Below are 18,362 nucleotides of genomic sequence, written 5' to 3' on the forward strand. Positions count from 1 at the left end.
TAAAAAACCTTTGTACTGGAAAGGCTTAATGACATCTGGCGCTAATATTTATATTTCCTTTTAAATACAAGTTTGCAGATTATTTGTAAGATTTATTTCAATTAACTTAAAACTCATTGAGGGGAGGAGCCTAGCGCGCATCCAAGATGGTCGCGTGAGCACAGGGCTCCCCGGACCCTCTCTGCTCCTCGGAATCTATCCTGAGAATATCCTGACGTGGCTTATGGAATCTGGGAGATAAAGACCAGCTGAGCATATATCTCTTTTCAAAACTCAAATCGGACCTGGGAATCCTGAGTTGTCGCCGTCGGAACTTTTGGGACCCACCCGACGGAGGTGACCGGGGTGAAGGTGACCCGAGGGGCCGGGCTGCAATTGAACAACAGCGGCTTCAGCGCGGTGCCAGTTGCCGATCCACCACTTTCGGTTTCGGTTTTGCACTTCAGGAGACCGGCAGGGGGGTGCGCTCGGGGTGGCGAGGTGCTTCCTGGGCCTCTGAATGAGGTTTTCTTTCACCTGCTACTAGAGTGCCTATCGCCTCGGACCCCCTATACCGACATTTTGTGGTCTTCTTGCTGGTGCCCTTACACCTCTTGATTGGGGTCCTCTTGAGTGACCGTGTTCACATGGGGGGCAAAGGGGGTCCCGAGGGCCGCAAGACCAAGGCTTCCCTCCGCGGGGGAGCAGTCCAGAGCAATAACATGGACCGATACACCCAGGGCAGGGGGCCCTCTGGCGCTGCTGGCCCCCCCTCGGATACTGCGGAGGGAGGCGCGACCGTCTCTCCGGAACTATCCCTGCAGGACATTATGGGCGCCATTGAGGGCATTAGGGAAACCATCGCGACGCAATATGAGGCCCTGGCCCGTAAGATTGACACTGTCGCGATTGATGTCACCCTGATCCGGGCCGACCTCTCCAAAACTAACGAGAGGGTCCAGGCTCTCGACACACGGACCTCCACCCTCGGTGCGGAGGTGTCGGATCTGCGGGCCGCGCTTGGAGACATCAGGGTGGTCAACGATCATATGGCCCGGCGGCTTGAGGACTTCGAGGGACGGGCCCGACGCAACAACATCCGCGTCATAGGTGTACCGGAGTCCTCTGACGGCCGCCCGGTTGACCTCGTGGTCGAGGAACTTATCCTGAAACAGTTGTCCCCGGCTGGCCTAAGTAAGTTCTTTGCCGTGGAGCGGGCCCATCGAGTTCCGGGCGGTCGGCCACGGCCGGGGGCCCCCCCGAGGCCTATCGTGGCCAAACTGTTCTACTACAGGGACCGCGACGCTATTCTGCAGGCCTCACGGACCCACGGCCCGGTTCGTCATGAGAACTCGACCATCAATTTTTATCCGGACTTCACGCAACTGGTCCAGAAACAACGGATGGGATTCCAAGGGGTGAAGCGTCGTCTCCGCGAGCTGGGCCTAAAGTATTCGATGCTCTACCCTGCAAAACTCCGAGTGGAACATGGGGATCGGACAGCCTTTTTTGACTCTCCCGTGGCTGCAAGTGACTGGCTGGACTCTCTGCCGGACGGAGGTGGCCGTCCCGGACCCTCTGCGGGCACCGCGGGTGACGGGTCCCCTTTAGAATGACTTTTGGTCCTTGACTTTGCCGTTTTGCACTGTACAGTCGGGTCTTATTTCACTTGCATATTGTGTTTAACCAGGACCAGTGAGGGGGGCGGGCGGGGACGGGTCCCTTACCTCCTCTGGGGTCTTTTCGTAGAATGGGGTTAGAGGGGCGACAGGCACACTGCAAGTTGGGGGGGTTTTTTGGCCCGCAGGGGTGCAGGGTGGGGGGAGTTGGTCCTGGGGTGGGGTTGGGGGGGAGGTGGGGTTGTTTTGCTGTGTGGTTTTTGTTTACAGGGCGAGGTACTGATTTTTGTCCACATTTGGGAACTGTGCTGCAGGCTGGGGGACCCTTGATCTATTGGGGGGGATGGGGGGGGACGGGTTGAGGCTTATGTCATGGAACGTCAATGGGTTGGGGGACCGTATCAAGCGGGGTGTAGTACTGCAATATTTGCGTCGTTTGACTCCTGATGTGGTGTTTCTCCAGGAGACGCATCTGGTTGGTAATGTTTGTCATGCAATGAACAGGGGGGGATACCGCCTCGTGGCCCATTCTGGTTTCACAACTGGTTCCAGGGGGGTGGGCATTCTCCTGCGAACCTCACTTCCAGTGGAGATCACTAAGATAGTCTCGGATGACAGAGGGCGCTATGTGTGCTTGATTGGGAGGTGGGAGGGGCAGCCCCTTGCCCTGGTTTCAGTTTACGTCCCCCCGGGCCTCCAGAACTCCACCTTCACTGACTTGGGTCGAATGCTGCTTGACCTTCCGGACAGCCTCCTGCTCATGGGCGGGGACTTTAATTCTGTGGTTTCGGGTGAACTGGATCGTCACCCACCAAGGACCCTCCCCGCTGCCCAGGCATGGCTGGGTGGGATGCTGGATACCTTCGGCCTGGTGGATAGTTGGAGATTAATGCATCCGACCCAATGTCAATTCACCTTTCACTCGGGGGCGCATGGGAGTCTCTCTAGGTTAGACTACTTCCTTATGCCCGCGGCGCAGACTGGTCGGATTCGTGAGGTCAGGCACCTGGCGCGGGGTATCTCCGACCATTCACCGCTGTGGCTTCTTTTCGACACCGGGCCGCGGTCTGCAGGGCGGATCGCTCCCATTAACCCATGGTACCTGCGAGACCCTACGACTCGTGACAGCCTGGTCAAGGCTATGGACCAATACTTCCTGGATAACGAGGGGTCGGTGTCGACTGCAATGTCCCTGTGGGAAGCCTTTAAAACCGTGATCCGCGGACACGCCCTTTCCCAGATAGTGGTGGCCAAGAGGGTCAAGAGTGAGGCAGTGGTGAGGCTGGAGACTGATATCGTGGGGCTGGAGTCGGCCTTGGAGGCGAATGTCACTCCGGACGGGCTTCATGCCCTCAGCCTGAAACAGTTTGAGTATAGGTCCCTGGTCACTGACGCGGCCAAAACTATGTATAGGGAGCAGCAGGGTCGACTGTACGATGCCGGGGACAAGGCGGGAAAGTTGATCGCGTGGCTGGACAGGAAGGAGAGAGTGAATCGTGTGGTCCCGGAGTTGCGTGCTGCGGATGGTGTGTGTGTGACGGAGCCTGACGAGATTGTGGAATGTTTTGCCGACCACCTCCGGGCTGTGTACTCCCCAGTGACTGACAGGGATGAGGACGACTCTCGCCTTCTTTTGAGGGATATCGCCTTGCCCGGCCTGTCCGTTGAAGACCGTGAGCGGCTGGACGCCCCCTTGTCGGCGGATGAAATAGCGACCGCGATCCGCTCCCTTCGCTCGGGCAAGGCTATGGGTCCCAACGGTCTGCCCATTGAGCTATATAAATTGCGCCCTGACAAGCTTGCGCCCTTCCTCAGTCGCATGTTCCGTGAGTCTCTGGCGGCGGGTTCCCTCCCGGCCGACCAGCGTTTGGCCACGATAGTCGTTATCCCCAAGGAGGACAAGCCGCGAGACCGCTGTACTTCTTACCGGCCTATTTCACTGCTAAATGCGGAGCCTAAGGTCCTGGCGAAAGTCCTTGCCAATCGTCTGTTGAGCGTCGTGTGCGATCTTATTCATCCGGACCAATGCGGATTCATCCCGCATCGTAACACCGCTCTTAACTTGCGGCGTCTTCACGGCGCCCTTGCCAGGGCGGAGCTCCTCTCCGAACCGGCCGTGCTGGTTTCTCTGGATGCCACGATGGCTTTTGACACCATCGAGTGGCCATTTCTCTGGGCCGTCTTGGCTAAGTTTGGTTTTGGGGAAGGATTTATTGGCTGGGTGAAGCTTCTTTACACGGGACCCATGGCTCAGGTGGTGGTGAATGGGCGGGTCTCTCGGCCCTTTGCCCTCGGCAGGGGCACGAGGCAGGGATGCCCGTTGTCCCCTTTGCTCTTTGCTCTCGCCCTGGAGCCACTCGCGGCTTGGCTCCGCTGGGAGCCCTCGCTTAGAGGGATCCGGTGGGCCCCGGGCTTTGAGGATCGGGTTTCGCTGTATGCGGACGATATTCTCCTATATCTCACCTCACCGCGGCAGTCGCTCAACGTCCTCTTTGACGTTTTGACTTCCTTTGGGAATAATTCGGGCCTCACGATCAATTGGTCTAAATCCTGCGTCTATCCGATCTCCGGTGGTCCTCCTCTCCTGCCGCCTCGGCTTCCGATCCAGGTATCTCTGAGCGGCTTTAAGTACCTGGGGATATACGTTTCGCTGGACCCGGTGGCTCGCTATGAGCAGAATCTCCTGCGTCCGCTTCGGCGATTGCGGGAGGACACGGCCCGGTGGTGCAGGCTGCCCCTGTCCCCGCTGGGTCGGGCCGCGCTGTTCAAAATGATGTCCCTTCCCAGGTTCCTCTATGCACTCCAGAATTCCTTCGACGTCATCCCAGTGGCCTACTTTCGGGAGGTGGAGAGCCTGCAGAGGAGATTGGTGTGGGACGGGCGGGCGCGTATTGCTCTTGCTAAGCTTACTCTCCCCTGGTACGACGGGGGCATCGCGCTTCCCGACATTCGCAGGTATTATTGGGCCGCGCAGCTTTCGGCCATCAACCATGCCACGTATGCGCCTGGCCTGAATCCGGCGTATGAGATGGACAAGTTCCTGCTTCCCGGCGGAGACTATAACAGGGCGCTTTACTCCCGCTCGGCTGGCCGGACCCTTACGGGTCCTACTAAGATTGCGGTGCGGACCTGGAGGGCTGCCACTGCGGCCACGGGCTGGAGTGAGCGACTGACATGTGCTACTCCTTTGTTTGCCTCCGATCGCCTGGGGAGCCTCTGGACTACGAAGGGGTTTGACCAGTGGGATACGATTGGTATCAGCAAAGTGGGAGACCTGTGGCATAAGGGCGCGGTTAAGACTTTCGCGGCTCTTCAGGCCGAATATGAGCTTACGGACAGGGAGTTCTTCCGCTATGCCCAAGTTCGACACGCCCTGCTTTCAGTCTTTGGAGAGGGGACCAAGATCCCGGTTTCTTCGCCCCTCGAGGACCGCATACTTGACGGACATGTCCCTGACAGTACTATTTCTTTAATCTATAAGAAACTGATTAATCATCGGGCTGACCTCTTGGTGCGCCTTCGGGAGGCTTGGACGGGGGATGGGGTGGAATTGGACGACGAGGACTGGCAGTCTGCACTGTCGTCCCCCAAGGAGGTCGCCATTCCGGCCCGTCTCCGGTTGGTACAGCTTAAGATTCTTCACCGGGTGTATGTGACGGGTCCTCGCTTAGTCTCGATGGGATATTCCGATGATGGGCTCTGTAAGCGGGGTTGTGGGCTCAGCGCCACCTTTCTCCATATCCTGTGGGAGTGCCGCGAGGTGGCGGACTACTGGCGCCGGGTACATACGGTTATGGGACAGGTCACTGGGGTTGTGCTGCTGCCGGAGGTGCGTCGCGGTGTCCTGAATGTGTGGGAGCCCAATGATTATAGCGCAGCTCAGACTCGGTGGGCGGCCCTGGGGAACATGATTGCCAAGAGAGATATAGCGCAGCTTTGGGGTGCCCAGCGGCCGCCCACCGTGTCAGTATGGAAGGAGAATATGGACTGGTGTATGTTCAGGGAGAAGACTGTGTATGTTGCCCGTGGTAAGCCGGGGGCATGGGGCAGAATCTGGGGGCAATGGAATGCATATCGCGGGGGTATCTGTACGCCCCCCCTGGTGGACACCGATATCGCCATGTCCCCCTGACCCTTGACGGTTCCGGGCACATCTTGGAATGACTACATATGGACGTTCGTTTCCCTTGGCCCCCCCCCCCCGTCCCCAGCCTCCCGGTACTCCTTCCTTTCGCGTGCTGCTTAATGGTCTGAACTGGAGTTCCCCGGAGGAAGCCTGACCTGCACTGTTTGTCTTTATGCCTCGCCTTTTGTTTTTCTTTTAGTTTTTTGTGTTTGTTGGACTTAAGTCTCCTGTTCCTTTAGAACTATCCGGAGTCACTACGGGGCCGAGCCCCGGGAACCGACTGCAGCTTTGATAACTGTATATTTTATTCTGTACTTAGCGGCCGGCCCTGGTGGTTGTAGGCCCGTGCTTGTAATCGAATTATTGTTCAATAAAAACTTATAAAAAAAAAAAAAAAAACAAAAAAAAAAAACTCATTGAGGCATAATTCTGCCAAATATTATATTTATAAAGTGCACTTGCTCGACCCTTCGTGTGATGTAGAGGGTTTCCGTAGTGAAAGCACTCGCAAACATATGTAAATAGCCATTCCCCTACTTTCTGGAAAAAGACAATCCTCTTGGGACGGTTAATTTTCATAGTTAATATGCTTCAGCTGGCGTGTCGTTCAAGGAGTGTCATGTGCTGTGAAACGGAAGCAGGGCAGACAGTTAACTGTCAGGGTGAAGTAGCTTGCCTGAAAGAAATACAAATGTGTGCTAGAAGTTAATCAAAACCAAAGGTAATGATGGACGGAGTGTTGAACATTGCAAGCACTCACCCCCAGTCAACTGATCTGGGTTTAATCCACCACCGTTCTTTAGCCCACTCTGCCACCCCAGTTCAGACATGGCCATATGCAAATCAGTCTGATCCTGTGCCTCATGGGAACAGTCCAGCCCGAACTGCCAAGCCATGTCTTCCCTGGACCGGAAACAAGCTTCCTAGGACCAGTTTCTGGCATTTCAGCCATCTTCAGCCAGGCTTGCTTGAATCCAGTGGCAAAGTGAGCAAGGGACTCACGTCTGAGCATACCCTGCCAACTTATGGCGAACAAAGCAAAACCAAAGGTAATGATGGACGGAGTGTTGAACATTGCAAGCACTCAACCCCAGTCAACTGATCTGGGTTTAATCCACCACCGTTCTTTAGCCCACTCTGCCACCCCAGTTCAGACATGGCCATATGCAAATCAGTCTGATCCTGTGCCTCATGGGAACAGTCCAACCCGAACTGCCAAGCCATGTCTTCCCTGGACCGGAAACAAGCTTCCTAGGACCAGTTTCTGGCATTGCAGCCATCTTCAGCCAGGCTTGCTTGAATCCAGTGGCAAAGTGAGCAAGGGACTCACGTCTGAGCATACCCTGCCAACTTATGGCGAACAAAGCAAAACCAAAGGTAATGATGGACGGAGTGTTGAACATTGCAAGCACTCACCCCCAGTCAACTGATCTGGGTTTAATCCACCACCGTTCTTTAGCCCACTCTGCCACCCCAGTTCAGACATGGCCATATGCAAATCAGTCTGATCCTGTGCCTCATGGGAACAGTCCAGCCCGAACTGCCAAGCCATGTCTACCCTGGACCGGAAACAAGCTTCCTAGGACCAGTTTCTGGCATTTCAGCCATCTTCAGCCAGGCTTGCTTGAATCCAGTGGCAAAGTGAGCAAGGGACTCACGTCTGAGCATACCCTGCCAACTTATGGCGAACAAAGCAAAACCAAAGGTAATGATGGACGGAGTGTTGAACATTGCAAGCACTCACCCCCAGTCAACTGATCTGGGTTTAATCCACCACCGTTCTTTAGCCCACTCTGCCACCCCAGTTCAGACTGGGGGTGAGTGCTTGCAATGTTCAACACTCCGTCCATCATTTCCTTTGGTTTTTGCTAGAAGTTAATCTGCAAATGTAAATAAAGGGTGCTTGAAAGCAGGTACTGGTTTTAATTGATCGAGTCACTCAAATCTTTGTGATGACAAAGGTGCATTCTTTTTGAGTGGTAGTGCAAAGAGAACAATTGAGCTCTGAAGTGTGTGCTTTCAATTGTAGTTGGATTTGTATTACTACTCCAGAATGTGTTGAAGGGACAGTTTTGTTAAAAAAACAAAATAGGTACAATCTGGGTATTACTAAAATGCAGGTTTTAAATAATGACTTACATATTCACAGTGCCTTCTAGCACAAAGAAATGCACGTCACTATTCTCCACTGCACCATCAAAGAATTAAATCTGTGGGTCCCTGGTTACACATAGACCTCTGAAGTGCATTAAATTAATAAATGTTTCACAATGTACTATTGTGCATTGTCCACTGAGTAACAACTTTTTGCATTTATTTTTCATTTAAGCTGCCCCTTATTTTATACGTAGCTACCTGGCAGTGGAAAACCTAAAACATTTACAGAATACACTGTTTAATATTATTTCCCCCACCGTAAAAATGATTTGCTAGGGAAATTGCGGGCGTTTATGGTTACTGATGATGAGTAACAGGTCCTAGAATGTTTTGTCAGGAAGGGGTCCTTACACCTAAAAACTTTTGACAAGGGGGTCTCAGCATCAACAAGTTTGAAGACCTCTGCTCTAGAGAATCACTGCGTGGGGACGGATGGTGATCCCCAAGCAGGGATTGACTCATTAGTCACAGGGAATAGCATATGGGGAGTCCCCTCCCGATCCACACTCCTGGCATGGGCATATGCTCCTCTCCAAAACAGATTAAATACAGTCCGACTCCCTGGTGGGGATTACCCAAGATCAGAACAGACTAACCAAATGACAGTGTGAAGACCACACTGACTTTATATGGTCACAGTTTTCACGCGTTCCAGTCGTAGGCGATGGGCCCATCCACACAAGTGGGTTCTGTTCTTATCAGGGGAAGTGTGGGAATTCTGCATGGTAGGAATTTTAGGGATCAGTAACCATACCAGTAAAAGCAAACTAGAAGCTCCTGGTAATTATCAGGCCGGGGTTCTTCAATTGTTTTGGAAAAGCAGCATTTGTCTGGCTGAACTCAATCCTGGGGCTATAAACGTTTGTGGCAAAACCTTTATGTATTTCTCCTCTTCTGCCCACCATTCCTCCGGGCAGATGGGAGATCAGTGACCCTCAAGCAGCTTCTAATTAAAGTAAACTTTTTTTTTTGTTTATTTATGCTTTTCCGTTTTCATACAAAAACCTCAGCAAACGATATACAATCGCTCAAAATGCGGCATTGGCATAGTATGCACATGACATTCATATACATTACGTAACTCATACTGCGTCACGGTACAATATCCAGGGCATGCGGAATCACAAATACAACAATCTCAGAAAATACAGTGCAGGGCTAACATACGTGAGAGAGCAAACGACCCGCTTTTGGGCCTCAGACATCAGCAACAGTCAACAAATAGGATGTGAGCGGTCCCCATATATCCCGCGGCTTGGACTTAGCGGGCAGTTCCTCTGCATAACACGTGAACTGGTCCCGGCAGTAGGTCAAATCCTGCAACCATAGCTTAGTGGTGGGTACTGCCCTACTTCCCCAGCACAAGGAGATCCTACGCTTAGCCAATAGCAACGCTATGGAGACAAATTTTTTACTGGATGGTTTCACCTTAGCACCAACCCCCAGCACACACACCTTTGGACCCCATTCTACCCCTTCATCAATCATTAGGGCCAAGAACTCTCGTAATCGAACCCCAATATTCATTTATTCTGGGACAAGCCCACGCTAGGTGATAGAAGTCAGCCCCCGGGGCTCCACAACGCTTACAAATGTCTGCCGGCTGTAGCCCGTATCGATGAAGCTGTGCCGGCGTGTAGTAGAGCTGATGCAAGTATTTATAGTGTACTAATCGCAAATTACCATTTGCTGTCAGTTTACCTGTTAGGCGGCAGCTATCCAACCAGTCAGTCCCAGATAACTGCTCCGGAAGCACAGCATTCCACCTGGCCAACGCGGCTGCCGCTCTCGGTGGTACCTCCTTCTGTGATGCGTTATAAAGCCGGGTGACTAATTTGGCTCTAGACGTAGCAGTGTATAGCAATTGCAGTGCGTCCAGAGCCGGAGGCTCCGTAGGGAAAGTAGGGTATAGGGCCCGCATCGCAGAGCACAATCTAATGAAGGCAAAAAGATGCATAGTGGAAACGTTGGCTCGGGCACTGATGTGATCCAAAGCGATGAATCGGCCACTCGGGAACACATCTGTCATTGCGGTCAGCTCCATGTCTTTAAGGAGTTGCCGCATGCCAGCCTCACTAGTGACCGAGAGGTCCGAGTGGTAGAGGAGCGGCATCCCGGGTGCATATAAGGGCAGCTTATGCGCTCGCTGACCTAGTTCGCGCCAGGCCCCAGCCGTAGTCTGCACAGTATCAACTTCCCCCTTTTCAAATACCGTATAGTTATTTACTATCATCGCCTTGAGCGGTATAGGGCTCACCACACCGGCCTCCACCGCCACATGCGGAATGTAAGCTGGATCGTGTTGCCAATAATAGGCATAGTGCGCCTGCGCACAAAGATAGTAGATGTGAAGGTCAGGCGCTGAGAAGCCGCCTTGATCATATGGAAGGGTTAGAATCTCCCACCTAAGGCGAGGATTTTTACCTCCCCAAGCTAGCGTGATCAAGAGGGAGCGAAGCCTGTCGAAAAAGTGTCGCGTCAGATGCACCGGGATGTTAAAAAAAAAAAAAAAAAAAGATAAGAAATGCGGGAGAACCACAATTTTCATCAGCGCTATCCGATCCGCGAACGATAGCGGCAACTTAATCCACCTGTTTACCTGCCCCTCAAGACGCGCTATGGCAGGGCCGAAGTTAGCCTGTATGACAGCCTGCGGGTCCCTACACAGCCAAATTCCTAAATATTTCACATCGTCTGAGCACCACGTTAGGGGATATTCCACGTCAAATTGCTGCATTCTCTCTGTGAGTGGCAGTATGGTCGACTTGGACCAGTTGATGCCCAGGCCCGAGAATCGTTCGAACCGAACATATTCCCGGATAAGCTGCGCGAGAAACCTCGCCGGTTCCCGGACATACAACACCATGTCGTCCGCATACATGGAGACTGCAAGCGGACGCTGCAAAAACCGCAAAGCCGTCTGGGCATGACGTTGTCTTAAGATACAAGCTAGGGGCTCTAACACCAGAGCAAATAACAGCGGCGATAATGGGCATCCCTGCCGCGTACCCCGCTGGATAGGGATTACTTCCGAGAGCTGCCCATTAATCCCAACTCGAGCCACCGGATTTGTATATAATAATTTAATCCAATTCGTGAAAGCAAATGGAACCCCCATACGATGCAGGACCGTGATAATATACGACCAGGATATCGAACGCTTTCGCTGCCTGGGCTCCAAAACATGCATATCTGCAAAAACCGTACGCAAATTATGCGACGTGGATCGAGTGGGGACAAACCCTGACTGGTCTGGAAGGACCATACCAGGAAGGAGCAATTGCAGTCAAGTGGCTAATACTTTTGATAAAATCTTTACATCCGTGTTTATAAGAGATAAGGGACGGTAAGACTCGCAACTGTCTGGGGCCTCCCCGGCTTTAAAGTGCAAACATTAGCGCCTCTCGCATGGTTGGCGGCAAGCTCTGAGCTTCATACGCCTCATCATATAACTGCAGGAGACATGGGGCTAACTGATCTAAATATTCTTTATGGAACTCGGACGGCAATCCGTCAGTGCCTGCAGCTTTTCTATTTGGCAAAGCTGCGATAGCATCGCGCACTTCACCCAATGTAAGCGGGTGCACGAGGAAATCTTGCTGCCTACGTGACAGCCACACCAAAGCAATATCCTCAAGATAGCGCTCGAGATCAGCCGCATTAGCAGTGGGCTTATGAGCATACATCCCGGCATAGTGATCTGTAAAGGCACGCAACATACTCGGCGTATCAGTAGAGATTGCTTGGATCGTGGGTGCTAATTTAAGTAAACTTCTTAGGCGTATCAGACTGCCTTGAAGCCCAGTTCCCTAATTGTACTTGCATGCTCTTCTGGATATTTTTTTATTGAAATAAGCTGTTTGTATGGCAGATGGGGGTGATGGTGGGGTGGGTGTACATAGTTTGTCAATGTCCTACTACATGAGGGAGATTTCACTAAAAGTGAAGCTCTGATATCTATGAGTATAACAAAGGTTGAATACCCGCACTTAAAATCTAACTCTTCAAAGAAAATAACTAAATAGGTAAACAATGACCGACATCAAGGAAGGGCTTTAAAGGAGCTGCACTCAATGCAAAGAGATACTGCATACAGGAGTGCAGAAAGTATCTGTTTTTTTTTTTAACTTTCACAGCTGTATTACAGGCCATTATAAAACTGGCTGCCTCACAGGAAGAGCTATTTTAAACTGTAGCCATATGAAATTAGGTTCTTTTTAAAAAGGGCACAGATTCCTAGCTTTCCAGTTTAACTTTTTCTAATTACAGTTGTCTTCTGAAGTAAAAAATAAAAACACCTGGATAATGTTGCCTGTGAACAAACAAAAAATATTGTAAGACGAGAGGCTTTATCTTTGTAAAAGTGCAAGTGTTCCAGGACCCTGCCTATAGGTGGAGATTGTCAATGTTTTAGGACACCAACGAGGATTCCATTATAAACAACAAGCATAGTCTAGAAGTGCAATACATATCAGGATTCAGGCCTTCCTATGAACAAGTGGCACACATTTATGGCATTAAATTCACTTGCAGGTTTCCATTTTGAAATATTTTGAAACACAAGTTCTGGTGAAGATCTGAACTCACAACTCTCAAATCCTTCCCTTCTCATCACCAACACTAACTAATCTACGATATAACCCTAATCTACTTCTCAGCTAAATCAAAACGTGGCCTACAAAGGTCTACTATGTCTCTGCCAATAGATGGTTCTTTGAGTCCAGATTCCATTTCTCTTCACAATGGGACATACAGCCTTATTGACGACACCAAGATTTTGAAACTTTAAAAGCAGTGTTTGTGCAAGTGTCATCTTATTACCTGTAACTTTATACCCCAAGAAATGTCATTTCCCTCAGGTCAGGCAATTTCTCTACTGTAATACTTAAGTTTAATTATCAATGTGAGCCGGTCCCGGCCTTACCAAGTACAATGCTGGTGATGTATATCGGCTTGATGAAGAGGCTGAGGAGGGCACCCTGCACACCCAGGATATTCCATCGAGTCAGCTTGTCACTGCCAGACATGCAGCAGATGCGGGCTGCCAGTACACTAGGGCGGCAGTAGGAGACAGGCTTCAAAATTCCCTTGGCATGGACATGAAGAGCTTGATTGATGTCTCGCAGGTTTCCAGGGCTACTATACGTAGAAGAGGTAAAAACAACAAGCATGACAACGCAGTCCAGATGAAAGACTCCTGCATTTGGGGGTGCGGGGGGTATGGGTGGGTGCGTGCATGTACTACAATGCAAGAACATTATAGATTTTAAATGGACATACCAAATAAGGCTGAACTTCAGATCAGTTGGGTGTGAGCAATCCCTATCTGAAGATTGTGCCAACTGTGTCTTCCCCCTGTTGCATTCAAGCTTAGGACTGTAGGAATTCGTTTTTTTTTTTTTACAGAGATCTTTACAACACCAGATTTATTCAGGCACACAAGTCACAACGTAAGAAACAATCTAAAAAGAGACGGTGATGTTTTTGGATGTATGAACTATCCATAACATCATAAATAGGTGGTCAACATGTTTTGGCCTTTAACTCCCAATCACAAGCAAGGGTATGGGCATTCATCAGGGCCTTATTTAAGTGCAATGGGTCTCTTACTGTTTTGTTGATCCTTGTTAGATCTGCTTTAGACTCTTAGGTAATTAACAACTCTTTTACCTTACCCCTGTATATTCCACCCACATTAATGATATTCCTTGGAATATAAGAGGTAATTTTAGATACCACAAGACAGATTGTACCATTACTTTCCCTCAAGAGGAGGCAGTAATCGCCTAGGGAAGCGAGTACCTAGATGCGAAACTCAATGACGACGACGCCCAATGACATACCCAGTGGTGATTACATACGCCACCAATGGCAGAGAATGGTGGAGTGTTTCGAGTAAACATGGAGCATAACCAGATCCTTACAGATTAGTAGTGCTTACTCCCCTTTGATTGAGGACATTATAGGATATGGAAGTAAGAGTGAATCCTATGTAAACTTCTACCTCTCCCTTTTCTGATTTGTACTCAATATAGAATTAAGCATCAGGGAAAATTTGTTAATAGGAATTTAGCTCCAAAAAATATACTTGAGTTTTCTGAAAAAAGAAAACAAAATATACATTCTTTGGTGATAGAAAATAGCACTGTTTTAGTTTATTGAGGCAGCCATATAGATAACAGAGAATGTTATGATAAACAAATTGGACATGTATGTAAAACAGATCAGCTCTCTTTCGACCAGCTTTTGCCAAACAAAGGTTAAGCAAAACTGAAGGGGTCCTCTACAAAATGTCTCACCTCAAAACATGCTTTGCAGATTGTCTCAAAATAACTCATTCCAGGTACAATCCAAGTAACATTACAGGTTTGCATTTGTATGATTTATTAACAAGACTAGTATCTGTACAATTTAATTATGTTGTCACTTTTGTTATTAGAATGTGTGCCTATTATTGTTTTTAGACAAACCGTGAAGAACAACCCGTTTGACATTTTTCAGCTGCCAGATCCGCTCTTCACAGTCCTTTTGATGAATTGGCATTAGTATATGCAATTATTGGTATCAAAATTGCCACATATGAATCCTTTTACATAAAGTCAAACATATCTTAAACAGTTATCAAAGTTTATCCTTCCTAGTCATGTAATCTTAACCTAATTATTTCTTTAAGAAATCAGTTCTTATTAATAAAAGCTTTCCAGTTGTGTTAAAATGCTTTACTTCATGTATGGTGCGGTCTGTTTCAGTGGGAGTAATTATACAAAATTATGCAGGTCATTTAATACTAAGATGCCCAAACTTTAATAAGCTATAGACAATGCACTTAAACAGCTATGCAGTTCTTGAGGAATTATGCTCAAATGGTCACTTTTAAATTGTTTTGAAATGCTAAATCTGGCTGTGGCAAATACTACTGGTCTTTTTTAGAAAAGGGCCTTATGTTTAAATGTCTAATTTCTAGATTTACATGCAATTGTTTTATGGGCTTAAGTTGTGTATTAACATTTTGCGAAATTGAAATGTACATAAAAAATAACTTTCATTGATTCTTTTAACCTCCCATCTCTTCCCAGTTCTTTTGAAGGACTGAAATTAGTTTTTATCAGGATTCCAGAAAATGAAGGCAATGACAACAGTTGGGTGATGCAGAGCCATAAGGTTTTTAAATTTCCCAGAACTACAGTGATCAGTGGATCATAAAGCTCAGTCCACAAGTCAAATATTGAAACACCCATTTTCAATATTCAGTTTGCACCCATGGTGTTAGATCTGCTCAAGATTGTTATTACACTGTCACCTATTTTTAAACATTTTTTTACGAGGTGGTCAATATTTCATACTTTTATTATTTCTACATGCTTGCATTTAGCGTACAGAATGGGTAAAAACAACAAAGGCCAATCAATAAATGGAACCATTCCACCATTCCAAAAAGACTACATTCTGTATTAAATAAGTTGTAATTGGTTTACTTTGTTCAAGGTGTCACAAAAGTTTTAGTGAGCTCACAAAACATTGAATGTACATTGAAAAACACCCTAAACGTGGACAAGGTTTGCACATTCTTTTTTTGTAATCATGGCAGGTCTATAAACGTAATAGAGGGCTACATTTCCCAGACTGATCAGATTTCAGCTGTATAGAAATTTTTCACAGCAAGTCCGAACAAAAGGAGATGAACGGCTTACACCTAATTTTCATTGTGTAAGTACTCTCGACACTGAAAAATATCATTAACTGTAATTAGGTATCTAAGAAAGCTATGTATTTGTTAACTATAGTCTGCAATCGGATTTCAGAGCTAAGCCGCCTTCAGACCAGCCCATAAATGTTTAATACCCAGGTCATGCAATGAAGTTCTAGTTAAACATTATTTTTTATGTCTCTGTAGTAACTCAAACTTTGCAAAAAAAAATCTAGTGTTAATATTAAAATGTACTAACATCCTGCATTGCCAATACACTGTCCAGATGACACCAGGATTAAATGGCCAGACCATGAAGTAGTGGAAGAGACCAAAAGGGTCAGGTCAATTTTTAAAGACACTTGGCCTGTGGTTCTTGTACGTCGCCTTGCACCCAGGAAGTAGTACCTAAAACAGCCCTGAACGAGGGACCTCCACAGACCACTCTATTCAGTTGGCAAATAATGTAGCATATTCTTTGTATGCATGTGCTTCACTTGAAATCCGTACATATGCAAAATCACCTCTCTCTACCCTTCAGTTTCCAGAAGAACCTAAAGAACTTTAACATATGTCCTGCATCACTTTCACAAATGTTCAACCTATGGAAGAACAAACAACATCGTTCAAGCATCTTCACGACTGCAAAAAAGTTGTTGCAGAACACCTTAAAGCATAAGTCTCTTGGACTAGGGATGCTTTGGAACGTCTTATCACAATAACTAGGGATAAACAAATTCATCAAAGTTGAACCGGACATCATAAAGATGTTGATTTAAAAACTTAGCCAAACTTCTTCAAGTAGGCAAATAAAAAAAAAAACATGTAGAGTTAAAAAATAAAATAAAAAAGTCTTAGACGAAGCAAAACCAGCGAAACATACTTTCACAAGAAAACTCTGCTAAAAATTAAGTGTTAGAAGAAAACATTTCCAGAAAATAAACCTTTCTATAATAAATTATGTCACGGGCAACGTGTGAAGGTGATCAGCATCACAAATTACTGTGTAAATGACCCAGAAACTGATCTCCCCAAAAACATTGGAGTAACCCATAACTATGCTACATCTCCTACTGGCCCAAACACCAGCCTTGTAGGAGGCCAACTTTTCCACTATGAAGATCAAACACCAAAACAAGTAAAAATGTGTTGCGGTATGCAGCCACAAAAAAGGGTGGACAAGACCAATCTGTTGGTCAAAGAATGCTCACCCACAAAATGTGAAGAGAAGGGCATTCAAAGAGTTAGAAAAGGAAAATCCGCCCTCCAAAAAGAATCCTTCTAGCACTTCCACACAACAGACCAAGAAGCTGTTGAAGTTGAGTTTCCAAAGTAAAGAACTCAAGGAATGGAATGATAAATTCAAAGCCTTCAATGGCTAGGAATCTTCAACAACGTACTCCAGAAGGATTACAACGCATTCCAGAATATAACTAGAGCAGAGAAAGAAGCACTACAACAACTAGCCAACAGCACGGATATCACCATTAAGCCAGCCGATAAAGGCGGAGCAACGGTCATACAGACAACCACTGACTATGATAACGAGTGTAAGAGACTACTGAGTGATCAGAGGAACTATGAAATCCTTAATGATGACCCCACAGAGAGCATTCGGGTTCACATAATGGGGATGGTGGAAGAGGCCACTGCACATGATTGGATCACTCGAAAGGAGGCTGACTTCCTAGTACAGAAGGCACCCAGAACTCCCTACTTCTACACAATCCCAAAAATCCATAAAAACCTGGAACATCCCCCTGGACGTCCCATTGTATCCGGGATCGGTTCATTATTAGAGCCTTTGTCGAAATTTGCGGATGCATTTCTTCGACAACTAGTCCAAGGAACGGATACCTATTTAAAAGATACAAAAGCAGTCTTACAACTCCTTGAAGATCTGACTTTTGATCCTACACAACACCTGTTAATAGGATTGGATGTGGAGAGCCTCTATACTAGTTTACCGCACAACGACACCTTGGATATTATTGAGGAGGTTCTTTTTTCCACCACTTGGAACTATCATACTCTCCGCAACCTAGTGATGGAATGCATTACTCTGGCCCTCAAGAAGAATTATTTTCTGTACCAAGATGTGCACTACCTACAAAAACACGGTACCAGCATGGGTAGTACCTTTGCGCCGAGCCTAGCGGGATTATATGTTCACCATCTGGAGTCCCAGAAGATACTGAACCCTCATAACCCGTTTCAACAGAACATCATTTTGTGGAAACGTTATATTGATGACGTTCTAGTGATTTGGAAAGGGGACTCTGATTCAGTCATCACCTTCATGAATTGGTTGAATCAACAAAATGCCTTTCTTAAATTCACGCATACATCATCCAACAGCAACCTAGTTTTCCTAGACCTTAACATCTATGCAGATGAAGGCCGATTGAAATCCAGCACACACTTCAAACCAACGGCCAAGAACTGCCTATTGCTATACGATAGTTTCCACCCTAGACACCTTCGTGATAATCTCCTCTATGGCCAGTTCCTGCGTCTACGGAGGAATTGCTCAGAATTGACAGACTTCAAGGCCCAGGCCAAAGATCTGGAGAAGAAATTATTAGACCGGCACTACCCAGAATCAATTGTCAAGAAGGGTTTCAAGAGAGCAAGGAACAACAATAGGGATTCTCTTTTAGAGAACCGAATATCACAGGTAGAAGAAATTAGGCCTATCTGTGTCACAACCTACAATACACACTCAAACCAGGTTTCCAAGATCATCAATAAGAATTGGAAAATTCTAAATTGTGGAGACCTCAATCTACCGAAA

The 18,362-nt window shown here is 47.7% G+C and overlaps 1 protein-coding gene across 5 annotated transcripts in view; it reads right to left on the reverse strand.

The window, feature by feature from the left end:
* Positions 1–18,362, reverse strand: part of LOC146797977 (adenosine deaminase domain-containing protein 2-like) — a 427,814-nt gene that overhangs the window by 191,200 nt on the left and 218,252 nt on the right. For 4 of the 5 annotated variants that reach the window (XM_085627833.1, XM_085627832.1, XM_085627830.1 and 1 more), the window contains one exon: positions 12,806–13,020. In XM_085627833.1, coding sequence (XP_085483959.1) covers positions 12,806–13,020 — 215 coding nt within the window. The remainder of the gene's footprint in view (positions 1–12,805; positions 13,021–18,362) is intronic. The other variant, XM_085627831.1, reaches the window with a different exon arrangement.

This window comes from Triturus cristatus, chromosome 9 (genome assembly GCF_964204655.1).
Source record: "Triturus cristatus chromosome 9, aTriCri1.1, whole genome shotgun sequence".
Classification (NCBI taxonomy): Eukaryota; Metazoa; Chordata; class Amphibia; order Caudata; family Salamandridae; genus Triturus; species Triturus cristatus.